The sequence below is a fragment of the Sander lucioperca genome, chromosome 9, assembly GCF_008315115.2.
Source record: "Sander lucioperca isolate FBNREF2018 chromosome 9, SLUC_FBN_1.2, whole genome shotgun sequence".
NCBI lineage: Eukaryota > Metazoa > Chordata > Actinopteri > Perciformes > Percidae > Sander > Sander lucioperca.
Genome location: NC_050181.1, coordinates 31,508,269 through 31,524,668, shown reverse-complemented (window position 1 = coordinate 31,524,668; position 16,400 = coordinate 31,508,269). Strand labels below are relative to the sequence as shown.

Below are 16,400 nucleotides of genomic sequence, written 5' to 3'. Positions count from 1 at the left end.
GTTTAGTCACAGATGTTAGAGCAAGGCTAAAACAAGCAGACATAGACATTTTGTTGCTCTGGAAATGTTACAAAATGTATATTACGACGGTATAGTACGATGATACTGGTCATTTTAATCCTACCCTCTAATACGACCTACAGGAGCGTTTTCCGCTCTCAAATCTAAATGCAACAGTTGCGGGTTCAAACAAGTTGTTAATGTTGTGAAACTGTTGCAGTTTGGTTAGGTTTAGGCACAAAAACATCTCAAGCTTAGAAAAAGATGGTGGTTGGGTTAAAATCAGACGTTACTTCACTTCCGGATACGCACGTGATGCAGAACGTGACTTAGTCTGTGAACTTATACAAACTCGCCGCTTACTTTTATTTTCAAACGGGACACGAGTCCTGTGTTTGTTTGACCCATCCACATCCTTACTTGCCTCCTTACGCGTTTTTATTCTTCCTGCTTGGCTCCCGTGATAATGACTACGGCCACTAGAGGACAGCGGCGCCACCTAAAAATAAAATGTAAGCATACTGTAATAAAACTGTACAAATGACTTGTGAAGTATTTTTTGAGGGAGGATAGTCTCTTGTGTTGTTATGGTATGACATTTTACCATAAAATTAATACATTATGTAGTATACTTGTAGTATTATATCTTTTTATTGTAAAATTACAATTTATTTTATTAAATTCGATTTTTTTTCCTCAACTTACAATATTTTATAATATTACATTGGTAATTATTGTCAAATGAAAGTTTTTCATGCAACATTACAACTTTTTCCTCAAAATTACAGATTGTGTTGTATTGTAAAGCCTTTTTTATTAAGGAGTTTATTCCTGTAATATTAGTCTGTGAGGGTTCTCAGTCATCCATTATTCAGGGAAAATTCAAAATCAGGGGGAACTGGACTTGGGTAAAGCTGCTCGAAGATTCAGAACCGAAGAAGTCTATCGAATGAGAGACAAAACGTCTTCGACCAGCTTTAAGCAATTCTTGTAATATTGCACTTTCTAGTAAAATTACACTTTATTTTATTTTAATATTATGCCTTTTGTTTTCTCAAAATGACAAACATCCTTTGTGTATTTTATACCTTCGTTCTAAAATGACGACTGTATTCATTTATTGTAATTTCTTGTTAAATTACATTTTGTTATTGTAATTTTTTTATATATATAGTTTTTTGTAAAATCACATCTATTTACATAAGAGAATATTAACTTTTGGTAACACTTTACTTGAAGGTATCTACATAAGAGTGACATGACACTGTCATGACACATGAACCCTAACCCTAACCATACCAACTTGTCATGACAAAAACCGAATGACATTTACTAAAATAAGCGTTATGTCATAAACGTTTGACTTGTTTATGTTTGACACGTTCATGACAGTGTCATGTCACTCTTATGTAGATACCTTCAACTAAAGTGTAACCGAACTTTTTTCTCATAAACTTGCAACCTTTTTCTCAAAATATGCTAGAAATATTTCTTTTAATAATTTATATAATTTATTTAATAAATAACTTATTTTTTCTCCAACAGTTGCCCTAAAACTCAAAAGTAATTACACCCATTCTTTAATACTGGGAGACATGATGAGCTGATAAAATGAACCAAACAAAAAAGAAAAAGAAAAAACTTGACTTCCTTCAGTCTTTGGACTTGTGTATGGTCTAAATTTGTTCAGATGGCTCAAATGCTGTATGTGCCAGTGTACAGTACAGCAACTACACAGTCAGAATCATATTCATATTCATATACTGCACATAATTAAAACACAGCAGGTAAAAAATAGAGCACTATATTTAAACACAAAGTCCCATGATATTGTTCTTATCCAACACAAACACAATACCACCATGACCTAAGAGATACTGTTATTGCCCAGTGTGTAGCCCAGACACAATAAAGACTGTGGGTTTAATTTCCACTGTGGCCACTCACATTCCTATATACAAACACAGCACAGTTATGGACTTTGAATGCAAACGTCCATCTAATGGCATGTGGTTACATAGTAAAGTTATATATATATATATATATTGATATTGTTACCTGTGTTTGACAGAAGCATGATAGCTGACAATATACTGTATGTATACATGTTGTGGAAAGAATGTTATCCCATGGACAGCTGATCTAGCAGTCAGAGAATAGGGGGGCAGAGTCATTAGGCTGAATCCAACCTTGCTGGCAGGGACGTATGGGACAAAGCAAGGAGGATGGAGTCTCTCCTTCTGAGTGAGTCAAATGGTCAGCAGTTTATTAAGCTCATTATCCTTGTGCCTATGAAGCAAATTCACTCAATGCATTACATTTACAAAAAACTGAACAGTGTATCCAGAAAAAAACACAAGGAAAAATGTTGAATCAAACTCACTACTCTAAACATGGGCCCTCACTATAGTAATTTCTTATTGGCCAGTTGGAGCTTGTAGGCATGGCTAATTGTGTTAATACTCTCTATAGCTTTTGACCGAAAGAGGATTGTGAACCTCTTGCTAATTGTTTTTAAAAAGCTATGTCTTCTAGTAAGACATAACATTTATGTTTATTTAGTTGGGTACTAAACCAGCTGGGGTGCTGGGGGGTGGGGGGGGGGTGGGGGGGGAAGAGAGACATAACTGGCTATATATTGTGCCCTAATTGGCCAGGTAAAAGGTTGTGGGTGGGACTAGCACTTTTTTGTGGACAAATTTAACCAAATTTCCTTTAATATTTGGTCCGAATTGAAGTTCGGAATGGCCCATGCAGCATCTCCATTGACATTTTGTCCTGGTCAAGTAGGACATTTAAATGCAGGTATAGATGGATTTATTTAACACTGAGCATGTCATTCTTTATAGGCCAACCCCAGAGTAGGAGGCGGAGTGTGAGTCAGGATGGGGCGGGGTAAGGTAGGGGGAGGCGTTGGGCTAGAACGAACAAACATCCCCTGCATCTGCCTGCTTGGATGATTAGGGTGGATGGGGTTTTCTTGAAAACTTCGAAGGTTTTCGTGGAAACGGTTGCTGCTTTCGTTGTCGAGGCGGTTACTGTCATCACAGAGGCGGTGGTTGTTGTGGAGATCGGGGGTGGGCCCTCGATCTGGTACATGGACAATGTGGGAGCCACTCTTCCTCCTCAGGGTGGACTCACGGCTGGACGAGGTAACCGACTGACAGTCTGAGCCACCGTCACTGCTGGCAGCCGTCCCCTCCACCGGGGTGACCCTGATGGTAGTGATGGCCTGCGGGTGGGGGTGGAAGGGAGGAGCAAAGGTGACAGTGGGGGTGAATGGCATGTTGGGGTTGGTAGAGTTGGGGTTGAAGTTGGTAGAGTTGGGGTTGAAGTTGGTAGAGTTGGGGTTGAAGTTGGCAGAGTTGGGGTTGAAGTTGGCAGAGTTGGGGTTGAAGTTGGCAGAGTTGGGGTTGAAGTTGGCAGAGTTGGGGTTGAAGTTGGTAGAGTTGGGGTTGAAGTTGGCAGAGTTGGGGTTGAAGTTGGCAGAGTTGGGGTTGAAATTGGCAGAGTTGGGGTTGAAGTTAAAGTGAATGTTATTATAGTTGGGATTGTTGGGGTTAAAATTGGGGTGCTGGAAGTTGTTGGGGTTATTGGGATGTAAAGGATGTAAAGGGTGTACAACATGTGGATGGTTTGTGTATACACCTCCTCCCACGCCCCCTCCGTCTCCTCCTCCTCCTCCTCCTCCTCCGTCTCCTCCTCCCCCTCCGTCTCCTCCCGCTTCACTCTCAGATTCAGTTCCTGCAACGCTCCTCCGCCCATCCACTGACCCTCCATCCCTCAGCGAATCACAGCTGTCAGTGTGTCTGTTCAGGTCGTTGAGGGTGAAAGCTGACTGCCGGAGCGAGGCTCGTTGTTCTGGTGGTTTCCATCGCCAGGAGCCACTTCCGTCGGTGCTTGGAGGTTTCACCACAGGTTTGTTTGATCTGGACTCTGGGTGGGCTTCAACACGGACTATGCTGCCACTTCTTTCCAAACCTCCTCCTACAGAACAAGACAAATGATCAATAACTCAAAAAATATCTTCTACTACTAAAAATAATAATCATCTTGAATGTTTATATCAATACAGTACATCTAAAGGTACAGCGCTCATAGTGCTGTGATTGCCACTAAGCAGAGTCCAGAATCTGATACATTAGGTCACACTCCTTGCCAATTACTTTCCAGACCGTATTTAGTCTAATGCTGGGAATAAAGTATAGAACTAAGCTAGCTTCTTTTCCCAACAAGCCTAAGTAAATACTCCTAACTGTATGTGTGAAGGCACAGAGGTGAAATTATAGGAATAGAATGACAATGAGTAACAGACATTACCATTCAAATCAACATAGAAGAATGGTCAGAGCGGCTGCCATTTTCATTTGTAATGTTGCCGTTGCAAAGAACTGTAACTATTGTCCATATACACCATCTTGCGGAATGTCCTGGACACACTGAGATGAGGTTTTGCAAAAGATGATTCTGGGAAAGTAACAAATGTGTTTCCCTGAATGCTTAACTGTTCCCTCCAAATTTAGGAGTGGCAACATTCTATATTTTTGTTACTGCCAAGAAATCCCATGAACACACAAAAATATACTATGGTCAGTGTGTCTCTTAAATACTTTTTGATTTCCTGTCCTTAATGAAAGAAAATGTCACCCAGTGCAACAGTGTGTCTCATTGATGTGTTTTAGTAGCTTGGACAACAATGAAGCGCTATGGCACAGAGGAAGAAAATATATCAGGCTTTGATACACACACAATACTTCTTAGTGTCAGCATTGCAGAAAAACAGTTTTGGACCCAGACACAGAATGAATGGATGAGGAAGCAGCCAATCATGTCGGTGATTTAATAATAAAACAGCTTACAACAGAAAGGCAGTAAGGCAACACGTAGCAGTAAAATATAAAAAAATCAAAACCGGGAAAATTAAACACTTGAAAAAAATAAAACCACTAAGAAGAAAATGTCTGGGACAGTCCTCACTGGGAGAGATGACGAACTGACAAACAGAAAAAGGTAGCGCAAAGACTAAATACACAGGGAGACCAGTGTGATTAGACAGGTGAAACAAATCAGGGCTGGGCAGACCTTACAAATGAGGGATAACAGCGGCGGAGCAGGAAACCCCAGGCAGATGGTCTGGGGGTAGGGCAGGGCAGATCTGATGGCTTCAAGCGGATAACCTGAGGGCAGGGCAGATAATCTGAGCACCTCTGGAGGCTGATCAAGGAGTCAACCACTGGAGGTCAGTGACGGAAATTGGTTCTCTCTGGAGGACAAAGACGGCGACAAGACCCCTCTGGAGGAAGTGACGAGACCCACTGAGATGCTGCCCCAAAGACAGAACCTTACTGGGAGACGACCACAAAGACGGAACCCCTTTCGAGGTCAGCCCGGGGACCCATGATCAGGAACCGTAGCCTGTGGAACCAGGGAAACAGGAGAAAGAAACTGATAATGGCTGCCACTCAGGAACTGGTAATTGCCACGGCTCAGGAACTTGCGGCAGCAGCTTCTCAGGAAGAACTTGGCAGCAGCTGCTCAGGAGGAACTTGGAAGTGTTGCAGCTTGATAGGAACTTGGGAGAGTTACCGCTCAACAGGAAAAGGTGTCGGCTGGACTGGCAACTGGGAACCAGTAGCAGGTATCTGTTTAATTCAGGGTCTGGTTGGACTCTGGTATGCTGGCCAGCTGAGGCTTGGAAGGCTGAGAATTCACCAGGTGGAGGCACAAAGGCTGATTGGCTGCTGACAGACTTGCAGACAGGACGGCAACTGGAAATCTCATGCTCTGTAGCCTCCCAGCTAGCCTCAGCTAGCACCAGTTGTTAAGCCAGGGCTGGATCCTCTTCATTTAGTGAGCAAAAAAAGCTTAATAATATGCTCACCCTCTGAATCTTTGGGGGGAATAACACTAACTTTTGGGACGTTCGGCTGTGGGGGAGCTGAAGTTGTCGCAACACAGGAGGCCGGGACTGCTACATATGCACAGGACACTGGAAAGCAGACTGGGAAGCAGGCTGGAGGTTAGCAGGGATGGGGCTAGCTACCTGGGAAGCAGACTAGTGGTTAGCAGGCCAGAGGCTGACAGGACGGGTTCTGGAACGGCTTGCCAGGTTGGCAACATGGCCCAAAGAAACACTGGGTTTCTTCCACAAAGCCTGGAAGTCTTGGGGATGCTTCGATGACCTCCCAGAGACAGTTGGGTTCCCAGGAATGATTTAGGGGCTGGTGCAGGCTCAGGACAGGCTGGCTGCAGACTCACATAGCCAAGCTTTAAAGATAGTGGAGGTAGGCTGGCTAAGAGTAGGCCAGGGTGCAGGCTTGGAGGCTGGTGGACAGTCAAATGGACAACAGCAAGTTGAGGAACAAAGAGACTCACCCAAGGCCTCTACTTAAACCACTGCTGCTGTGCATATTTCAAAAGCTTTATTGCAAAAGCTTTTGCAGAGTTTGCCAGCGTGGTTGGGAGGCAGTTTTGCTACAGTCCGATCAAACTCAAAAACCTTTTATGATAAAAGGTGTTGCTCTGCTGGGTCCATATTTTGGTCAGTTTGTACTGTCAGAGTTTCAAGTTTGTGCAGGTTTGGACCCAAAATGCAAAAAGATCACATGAGGAGGCAGGCAGATAATGTTCAAGAACAGTTGGTCCAGCAGGAAGTTAACAAGCAGTCTACTCTAATGTCAGGGCAAAACCAGGAACACTGAAAACACTAGGAAACTCACATTAGGAAAAAGGCTGGAACTCTTAACACTGGAGAGGAGGAGAAAATGCTGTACTCGCGCTGTTGTTTATTTGGTTGCCATGACTTCACAAGTGATGACATCCTGTCACTTCCAGTTGCTCACCCTTAAAGATGAGAGACTGTTTGCTTGAGTTCACTGAAGCAGATAGCTCAGAGACGTGTAATAACGACTTTCTGAAGCAGCGGCAACAATATACAATATACATATAACAGTGTCACGTTGGTCTTATGCACACCTCTTGAAATGTGTTACCCGGGTCTTTTTGTCTTTTGGGAACTTGGGATTTGTGGTTTATGGACAAAAAAAAAAAAAAAACGTTATCACCAGAAGTATCCTTTACCATTTTAATCTCCAGTTATTTCTGGTTATCAAAATCTAATGTATTTTGCCTTAAAGTAAATATAAATGGACTGTATTTATAGAGCGCTTTTCTAGTCTTAACGACTACTCAAAGCGCTTTTACATAGTACAGGAACCATTTACCATTCATACACATTCATGCCGAGGCTGCCATACTGCCAATATTAGACACAGCCGGTGAAGTGATCCCGACTGGTGCTGGCTAACGTCGCCATGCTAACAAGCTAACTGCTAACGTTACCGGAGGACCGGGCAAATAGACCACGGCTGGTTACAACCACTGTGACAGACATATGACAGAAACTGTCAAAAGTTTGACTTCCCCCCTAATGGAAACATGCAATTTAACTTTGGCAAAACAACCGTGTAGCCTGAATTGTTGGATTGGGACACAGCTTACGTTCTCTACAGGTCGCTCTGCAATGTATGTAACGTTATGTTATGGAATATTATTGTGGCTAACGTTACCATCGCCAGCCTAGTTAAGATATGTTGGACAGTAAGATGATTCCCACTTTGTTACAAACTGGCATGCAACCATAATGTATAATGTACAGTGTATAGACAAGCTGTGTAACGGGTCTGGACAGGCTCTGCAAGGTCTTTTTAGCGGTCATTGTTGTTACGGTTAGTCAATAAAAGGGCGACTGTCTGCCGGGTACAGAGCGCCGCGAGAGCATGGCTTTTATAACTGTAAACATAGCAGCATCTAGCAATCCCGCTGCGCTGTGGAGTAATGCCTGGCAATGCGAGACTAGCATCTAGCTAACATTGACAATGTGGGAAGTTGGTTAGCGTTCACAACCTGGCAACCCCCCGTGAACTTCGAGTCTGGGGAGGAGGGGCCGAGACAGTATTTTGAATTTGGACTGCAGTAACTACTTTAAACGATAGCTGTCAGTATTGGACCTTTAACCCTCTAAAGCCTAAGCCATTTTTTTCTAATCTTTGGTCCACCTGGTCTCCTTGTGTAATAATGCTTGTATAATCTCAACCCTGTAATGCACAATCAAATTATAGACATAATTTATTTTATACTACCTAGGCTATCAGGATATGTATGCTGCACGGATGTCACATGGATGTATAAATTGTTATGACTGTAAAAAAGAAAAACTAAAGGGAAACTGAATCTCATAGAAATGTATTGAAAGCTCTGGATGTAGCTGCAGCAACTACAGTTTGCTAGCGCCGATTTTGCTCATTTTTTTTCCTATCGACAGTACTCTGAGATACAGTACTGTGCAAAAGTTTTAGGCAGGTATGAAAAAATGCTGTAAACTAAGAATGCTTTCAAAAGTGTTAGTAGTTTATGTTCATCAATTAACAAAACGCAGTGAATGAACAGAAGAGGAATCTAAATCAAATCAATATTTGGTGTGACCACCCTTTGCCTTCAAGACAGATTTTTTTTAAGGAACTCGGCTGGTAGGTTCATCTTGGAGAACTAACCACAGATCTTCTATGGATGTAGGCTTCCTCAAATCCTTCTGTCTCTTCATGTTCTTCCAGACAGACTCGATGATGCTGAGATCAGGGCTCTGTGGGGGCCATGCCATCACTTCCAGGACTTCTTGTTCTTCTTTACGCTGAAGATAGTTCTTAATGACCTTGGCTGTATGTTTGGGGTCGTTGTCCTGCTGCAGAATAAATTTGGGGCCAATCATACGCCTCCCTGATGATATTGCATGATGGATAAGTATCTGCCTGTATTTCTCAGCATTGAGGATACCATTAATCCTGACCAAATCTCCAACTCCATTTGCAGAAATGCAGCCTCAAACTTGCAAGGAACCTCCACCATGCTTCACTGTTGCCTGCAGACTCATTATTGTACCGCTCTACAGCCCTTCAGCAAACAACCAACGACTCATCAGTCCAGAGCACCTGCTGCCATTTTTCTGCACCCCAGTTCCTATGTTTTCGTGCATAGTTGAGTTGCTTGGCCTTGTTTCAATGTCGGAGGTATGGCGTTTTGGCTGCAACTCTTCCATGAAGACCACTTCTGGCCCGACTTCTCCGGACAGTAGATGGGTGTACCTGGGTCCCACTGGTTTCTGCCAGTTCTGAGCTGATGGCCCTGCTGGACATCTTCTCCGGACAGTAGATGGGTGTACCTGGGTCCCACTGGTTTCTACCAGTTCTGAGCTGATGGCACTGCTGGACATCTTCTGATTTCGAAGGGAAATAAGCTTGATATGTTTTTCATCTGCTGCACTAAGTTTCCTTGGCCGACCACTGCGTCTAGGATCCTCAACGTTCCCTGACTTTTTGCAAGTGTACCTATAAAATGTATGCTGGTTTGAAGGCAAAGGGTAGTAGTAACACCAAATATTGATGTGATTTAGATGTTTTTTTGGTCGCTCACTTTGCATTTTGTAAATTGATAAAAATAAACAGCATTCTTAGTTTACAGCATCTTTTTCCACACCTGCCTAAGACTTTTGCACAGTACTGTATATAGCGATCAAGATTCAGGTAAAAATCGGCCAGAATTCTCCTTTAAGTATAGGCACCAAAACGACTATGGTTTAGGAAAAAGATGGTGGTTTGGATTAAAACACTCTGGATGAATGAATGAGCGTTTCCTGGGGAAAGTGTTTTGTTTTCAACGCAAAGTGAACTGCACTCTCCGGCTTAAAAGCGCTGTGTTGACACCACGTTGTACTGTTTCATTTTGAAATTATTTTCCATTGAATATGGAAGATGAAAAATATGTGTTTTGGCATGCCTGAATGGTGGCTCTATTGAAAGGGTGATTTAATTCTTGCATGTTTTGTTTTGTTGTGCATGATCAAAAAACATTCCCCCTCTGCTTTCTTCACATATCGCACGCTGTATATATAAATATACTGTAACTATGGGCAGTACAGACCTCCTCCCACTGCTCCTGTGGTAGAGGCTGGTGGTGATGGGTCCTGGTCTGTCAAGGCTCGGTACCGAATGGATCCACCATCCTCCGACCGAGGAGAGTGTAGCAGACCCTGCTGTTTGGATAAGGTTATCACCTGGAATAGGAGGATGACAGTGGAATGTGAGCTGTTTTGCTGCTGAGATACTTACTCATTACATAACTTCTCTTCTTGTAGGTGGAGTGCTACTGCTACAACTAAGAACCTTTTAACAAAAAGGTTATAAGCTCTAGACAAAACACACAGCCTGCATTGAAATTATATTATATAAATAAATACATTTTATATTAACTTGAATAAATTCCTGATCTTATAACATTACAAACTGTTGAATAAGCTTTAAAGCACAATGACTCTATAAGGTCAAAGATATAGGTTGCATCTTGAAATACTTCCAACACCACTGCATTTGGCAAATACAGCAAATACCTCATCAGTATTACACACATCAGTATTACAGTCACAGGAATGTCAGAGCATCAACATCACTCCATCACTATTTAGCCATGTAAATGCTTGTATTTAATTTGTGGTGCATAATAGGTTTATTTATGTCTTAGAATATTTTTTAATCACTATGGATTACAGTGAACCAAAATGCGTTCCACCGCTAAAAATTATGTTTGTTTGTTTGTAAGCTCACGTTTTGCTCACAGCTCTGGGGTTTCTTGTTTTCATCAGAGAAGTTGATGAGGCAACAATTATCTTTAAACTAACTCAAGTTGCCAATTCAATAAACTCCCATCTGTTGATGAAGACTGTGGGATGTGGTTAAAGCTCAGCAAAAAGTCAAAACACCTTTAGTACAGATTAGTTTGCCAAACTACCCTTTTCGGTAACAATTTATAATAACTACACACTATGAAGCTTTAGTTAAGTTAATTCATCATTTATAAAGCATTGTTCCTACATTATTACACATCAGTATGGTATTCATAAACACAGCTATACATGTTTTATTCTTGATAAACAAGCTCATCTATAATGTCTTTAATGATTGTATTTCATACTTTATGAATGATGGATTCACTATTTCTAAATTAGGTTTAACATAAATAACAAACCAGGTATTTAGTGAGTATCAATGATTGGTATTTACTTAACTAATACTTTATAGCGTGTAGTATATATATATATATATATATATATATATATATATATATATACACACATATACATACATACATACAGTATCAGTCAAAAGTTTGGACACGCTTTCCCATTCAAGTGATATTGGGTTCACAAGATCAAGACAAGATTTTAACACTATTTTACTGAAAAATTCAATGAAGAAATAAGACTGGAAAGTCAATCGAAAGTCCCAAAATGAAAACCGAGCATTGAAAGGTTTTGTAACAAACTCAGATAACTGGCTTCTCTCCTGTATAACTAAATGTTACACTGTTACTTATTCCATATGTACGGTGGAGTCTCTTCACTCAGAGAACCAAGGTTACAACGTAACCAAGCATTTTCTGGACCAGTTGTTTTGTACTTGTATTTGTCATTGTACAGTAGACAGAGAGAAATAAAGCTTATTTTACTATTGTTTCACATTGATTACGTTCTAAAGCACAAATAAATTACCATCGATTCATTCATTCACTGCTTGTCTGGCAGATATCTTAGTGTGGATGTCAGGGCATCCCTTAAACCTCAATATGGACAAGCATGTGTTCCTTCAGGGGAATGACATTAATATAAACTGGAAAAGTGTGGTATCAGAGGGGTTGTAATTGATTGCATGAAAAGTTACATAGTAACAGACTTAAATTTCTGCAAATAGGGAAGTTGAGATCAGAGAGCTTGGGTATCAGTTGTGGAGTCCCACAGGGGTCGATTTTGGGTCCCAAATAATTTATTCTGTATATAAATGACATATGTAGGGTGACAAACCTCTTAAAATGTTCTGTTCTGGGGAAAATTTGCAGCCACTTTTGCGGGTGGTAAAAGCAGAAATTTGAAAAATGATCGTTAAATTTAGATAAAACCAAACGTATGCTGTTTGGAAACCACAAAACTCATACACAAGTAAAAGTAATGATTAATAATGTTGAAATAGAAAAGTGTATGAAAACTAGGTGTGATTCTTGATTACAAAATCTGCTGGAAACCCTACTGTATATTAAACATGTTAGAGCAAAAGTAGCACGGAGTATTGGAGTAATGGGGAAAGCAAGGCATGTATTGAATGAGAAAGCACTTTATATTTTGAATAGTTCACTTGTGTATTACCGTATTTAAATTACTGTGTTGAAGTTTAGGTCAACACCTACAAAACCACCTTACAATCACTAAGCACAATACAAAAAAGAGCAATTAAAAAATTAAACAATATAGGACATCATTAGCATACCAATTAGCTGTTTTTAAAATCACATACCTTAACGTTGATAGATTTTAAGACTGCGCAATTAATCCATAAAGCAAAAAACTAACAGCTGCTTGGAAACTTACAAAAACTGTTTGCAGATAGAGAGGGGGGTTATGACTTGAGAGGGGTTTTTAAATTTGAAACAGTATAGTGTAAAAGTATGCGTATTTCGATGTGTGGGGTGCTTTTGTGGAATAGTCTGAATGCATCGATCAAACAAAGTGTAAACATGTTGCTATATAAAAATAGGTACAAAAGATGTATTGTTGAGAAGTACAGAAGTGAGGAAAGAGAGTTAAACTGATGTAACTGCTGCTTGTTTTTGTTTTGTTTGTTATTTCCTAAGTTAATATCTAGATAAAGTAGGTCGTAAATTGGAGTAGTATTTTTGTATTATTTATAATGATCTGTTTGATTTATCTTGTTTGACTGTGATTTAGATGCAGTAAAGACTGGGGGTAGGACCTGATAAGCCTACGGCTTCTATCCATCCCTTTTCGAACGGGTCAAGTGTTATATTGAAAAAAATGTTTCTTATATTTTTTATATTTTAATCGTTCAAATTAAAGATTTCATTCATTCTCACCTCCCCCATGCTAGCACTTTCTTAGAATAAATAACAAAAGGCCTTTGAACTCTAGTACTCTGAATGTTTTTTTGTTGTTTGTCTGAGAGGGATACACTTTTGATAAGATCTAGGTCTTATACCTATCGAGTATGAATGCACTTAATGTATGTCACTTTAGACAAAAACCTTTTTTTAAATGAATGTCATGTCCACTAACGTGAACACTTGACTTGCTCTTGATTCACAACAGATATATAGATTAAAAAGGTAAAGTTGGTGAAGAAAAAGAATGATTAACCTGCATAAGACGAGGCTGTCCTCCAGCACTGAGCGGCCTGCAGGGGATGGTGGTCTTCTCAGCCACTCTCAGCCACTTTTCCCTCACTGACCCACCTCCATCCATAATGCTGTCCTCTGATTCACTCTCCTGATCCCTGCTGGTGAGGTTTTCCTCCTCAGGAATGTGAACCAGCTGGGAGGATCCAGGCCGGGATTGGATAGACACTCTGGCCCCACCAGCCATTCCGCTGCTGCCATTATGGGTCTGGTGATTATGATTGGCCATAGGAACAGAGCTTGCTGCCAGTTTCATGTATTGAACTGGAATGTGAGCCCCAGCACGCAGCTCTGTTTCCTGACAAGCGATAAGTGAAGGCAGGTGTAGTCCACCTCGGAGCTCTGCCTCCAGGCCCATGGCAGAAGGTTCAGAGGAGCAGCGCAGCTCCATGTTCCTCTGAGGAGATGAGGAGGAGGTTGGTCTTATTCCATCCATCACCTGCAGGGACAGCTTCCTATTGTCGTTTTTATTCTTCCACTGGCTGAGCAACTGTTTGGATCGGGTTGAGTCCATTGATGCATGGATGGAGGCGTGACGGCGTGGAATGCGACCCTCCTCCAATGAGGAGCCTCCGTGGGACCTGGAGGAAGAGGCAAATAAACTTTTGGGCAACAGGACAAAATGTATTGAAGAATATAAGATTATTGCGGCAAGCATCCATCAGCATTTTATTGAAGTGTTTTCATACTTGCATTTGTACACTGCTGACCAGTGAGGTAAGTTACCCGCATGCTTACCACAGCAATGTGTTTAGCTAACACAACACTTATGATAGAAGATTATTAACAGAGCCCAGTGGGTGTCATGGAGAGAAGAAAAAAATAGTTTTCACTGTTTCATGCGCTTAAATTAATAAAATGTTCTCTCAACATTTTGTGCTATCAAATATATGTCTTAGTAATTTCTGGATATGAAAAATTTGTTTGAGAGAACAAATTCTGCTTTCCCTTATGACAAAAGAAACAAAAAAAAAAAACATACTGTAGTCAATCCTATTGGAGCCTGTTACTGTCTGTGCAGAGCTAGTAGAAACCACTGATGCTGTGTGTGGCTAAATTTGGACTAACTTTTGGAAATGCTGAGGCCAGTGGCAAAGATAACACAGTTAGAAACAAAGTGGCATCTGGAGTGTGGCAAAACGCTAGTCATGAAGAATCAAATCCCCTCCTGCCCTCTCTTTCAAAGCCAATGCACTATGTACCACAGCACTTCGAAATTTTGCGATAGAGAAAATGGCCCAGCGCCAAAGCATTTACAATGATACTTTCTGTCTTTCAAATAAAAAATAATTAGATGAGGAGCCAAACAGAACTACAGGGACAGTTTGTTGGCAGCCAACAAGCAGAAACAGCTGGAGCAGAGGTTACACCTATCTCCCTCAGACTGACTCAGACTGCATCAGAGATGTGAACCGCTGAATGGGCCATAATGTTCTCCAATTTAACACCTCCAAATTAATAATACTGTTCAATCCACCTAACACCATCCCTAGTCCCATCAGCCTCGGTCCACTATCCAGTAATATCAAGCCCACTAACAGAAATGTAGGTGTCATTTTTGACTCAGACTTCACCTTCACCCCACATATCAATAAAGTTGTCCAGTCCTGCTTCCTCCATATCAGAACCATCTCTAAAATCAAATACATACTGTGACAGCATGACCTGGATAAAGTAGTCCATGCCCTCATTTTCTCACGTCTAGATTACTGCACCTCTCTTTTAACCGGCATCAACCACAAATCACTATCACACACACATTGCTCCAATCCTAGCTTCACTTCACTGGCTCCCTGTCTGTTTTAGAATTGATTTTAAGATTTTACTGATCACTTTTAAGGCTCGTCAGGGTCTGGCCCCCAGCTATATCTCGGAGATGCTCGTCCCATACGAGCCTGTTCGCAGCCTTAGATCCTCGGGCGGGGCCCTTCTAACCATCCCAAGGTCGAGGCTTGTAACCAGAGGTGATTGTGCCTTCTCGATCAGGGCGCCTCAGCTTTGGAACGACCTGCCAGAGGAGATTAGGCTTGCTGAATCAGTGACTTCTTTTAAATCACTCCTTAAAACGCATTTTTATAGACTTGCTTTCATGTGATGCCGTCTTGCCTTTTTGCCTTTTCTCTGTTCATCGTATTACTGACTGTCCTACTGTAACTTGCTATTTCCACTTATCTTCGATCTACTTGTGAATTTTTTCTTTTCTTTCTCCGTCCTTTAGAGCCGCCTCATCTTTTATTACATTGTGTATGTATAGGTATGTGTACTGATGTGCTGTGTATATTTATGTTTTGTTCATGCTTTTGTTTCTTCTGTTAAAGCACTTTGTAAGCTGTTGTTTTTAAAGGTGCTATACAAATAAAAGTTATTATTATTATTATTATTATTTCTGAGCATGACTTCAGGAGGGATTTCAAACATGTGAACTTCAAGAAAGCAGCAGGACCTGTTGGTATCAGTGGGCGGGTCCTCAGACTGTGTGCTAACCAGCTAGCGCTAGTGTTAACAATGATATTCAGCCTGTCGCTGGCTCAGTCTGTCATACCCACAGGCTTCAAGATGTCTGCCATCATTGCTGTGCCCAAGAAAACAAGACCAACCTGACTGAATGACTACCGCCCAGTGGCACTCACCTCTGTAGTGATGAAATACTTCGAACGAATCAAGGATCATATCTGCTCCTCACTACCCAGCACAGTGGACCCACTGCAGTTTGCCTATCAGCCCAATCAATCACCGGAACACACCACACCATAGCACACATCCTCCACCCTATCTCACCCGGAAAAGAAGGAAGCTATGTAAGGTTACTGTTCTTTGACTACAGTTCAGTGTTTAAAGGGAACCCATTATGCTTTTACGTATTTTCTATCATATCTTTAATGTTACAATGTCGGATTTTCACGTCAAACGTGGCCAAAGCTTCAAATAATGAGGTGAAAGTATTTCAGAGAAATCCCTGTGAGCAAAAAGCTCAGATTTCCCAATGTTCTGAACGCTCCGCTTTCAACGTTTTTTCTACTCTTGGCTCTGTGTCGCGTAACTCGCAGCTGGGTTGCTATAATTGGTCATCTGCTCCAGGCAGGCTACACAAGCATTTTTTTAGGCTAACG

At 41.3% G+C, this 16,400-nt stretch overlaps 1 protein-coding gene across 1 annotated transcript in view; it reads right to left on the bottom strand.

The window, feature by feature from the left end:
• Positions 1-1,360: 1,360 nt before the first annotated feature.
• The window catches only part of LOC116040844 (phospholipid phosphatase-related protein type 4-like), a 107,165-nt gene continuing 92,125 nt past the window's right edge, over positions 1,361-16,400 (bottom strand). The window contains exons 9-11 of the mRNA XM_031286541.2: positions 13,253-13,871; positions 9,976-10,108; positions 1,361-3,987 (exon numbers count right to left, since the gene is read on the bottom strand). Coding sequence (XP_031142401.2) covers positions 2,837-3,987; positions 9,976-10,108; positions 13,253-13,871 — 1,903 coding nt within the window. The 3' untranslated portion in view covers positions 1,361-2,836. The remainder of the gene's footprint in view (positions 3,988-9,975; positions 10,109-13,252; positions 13,872-16,400) is intronic.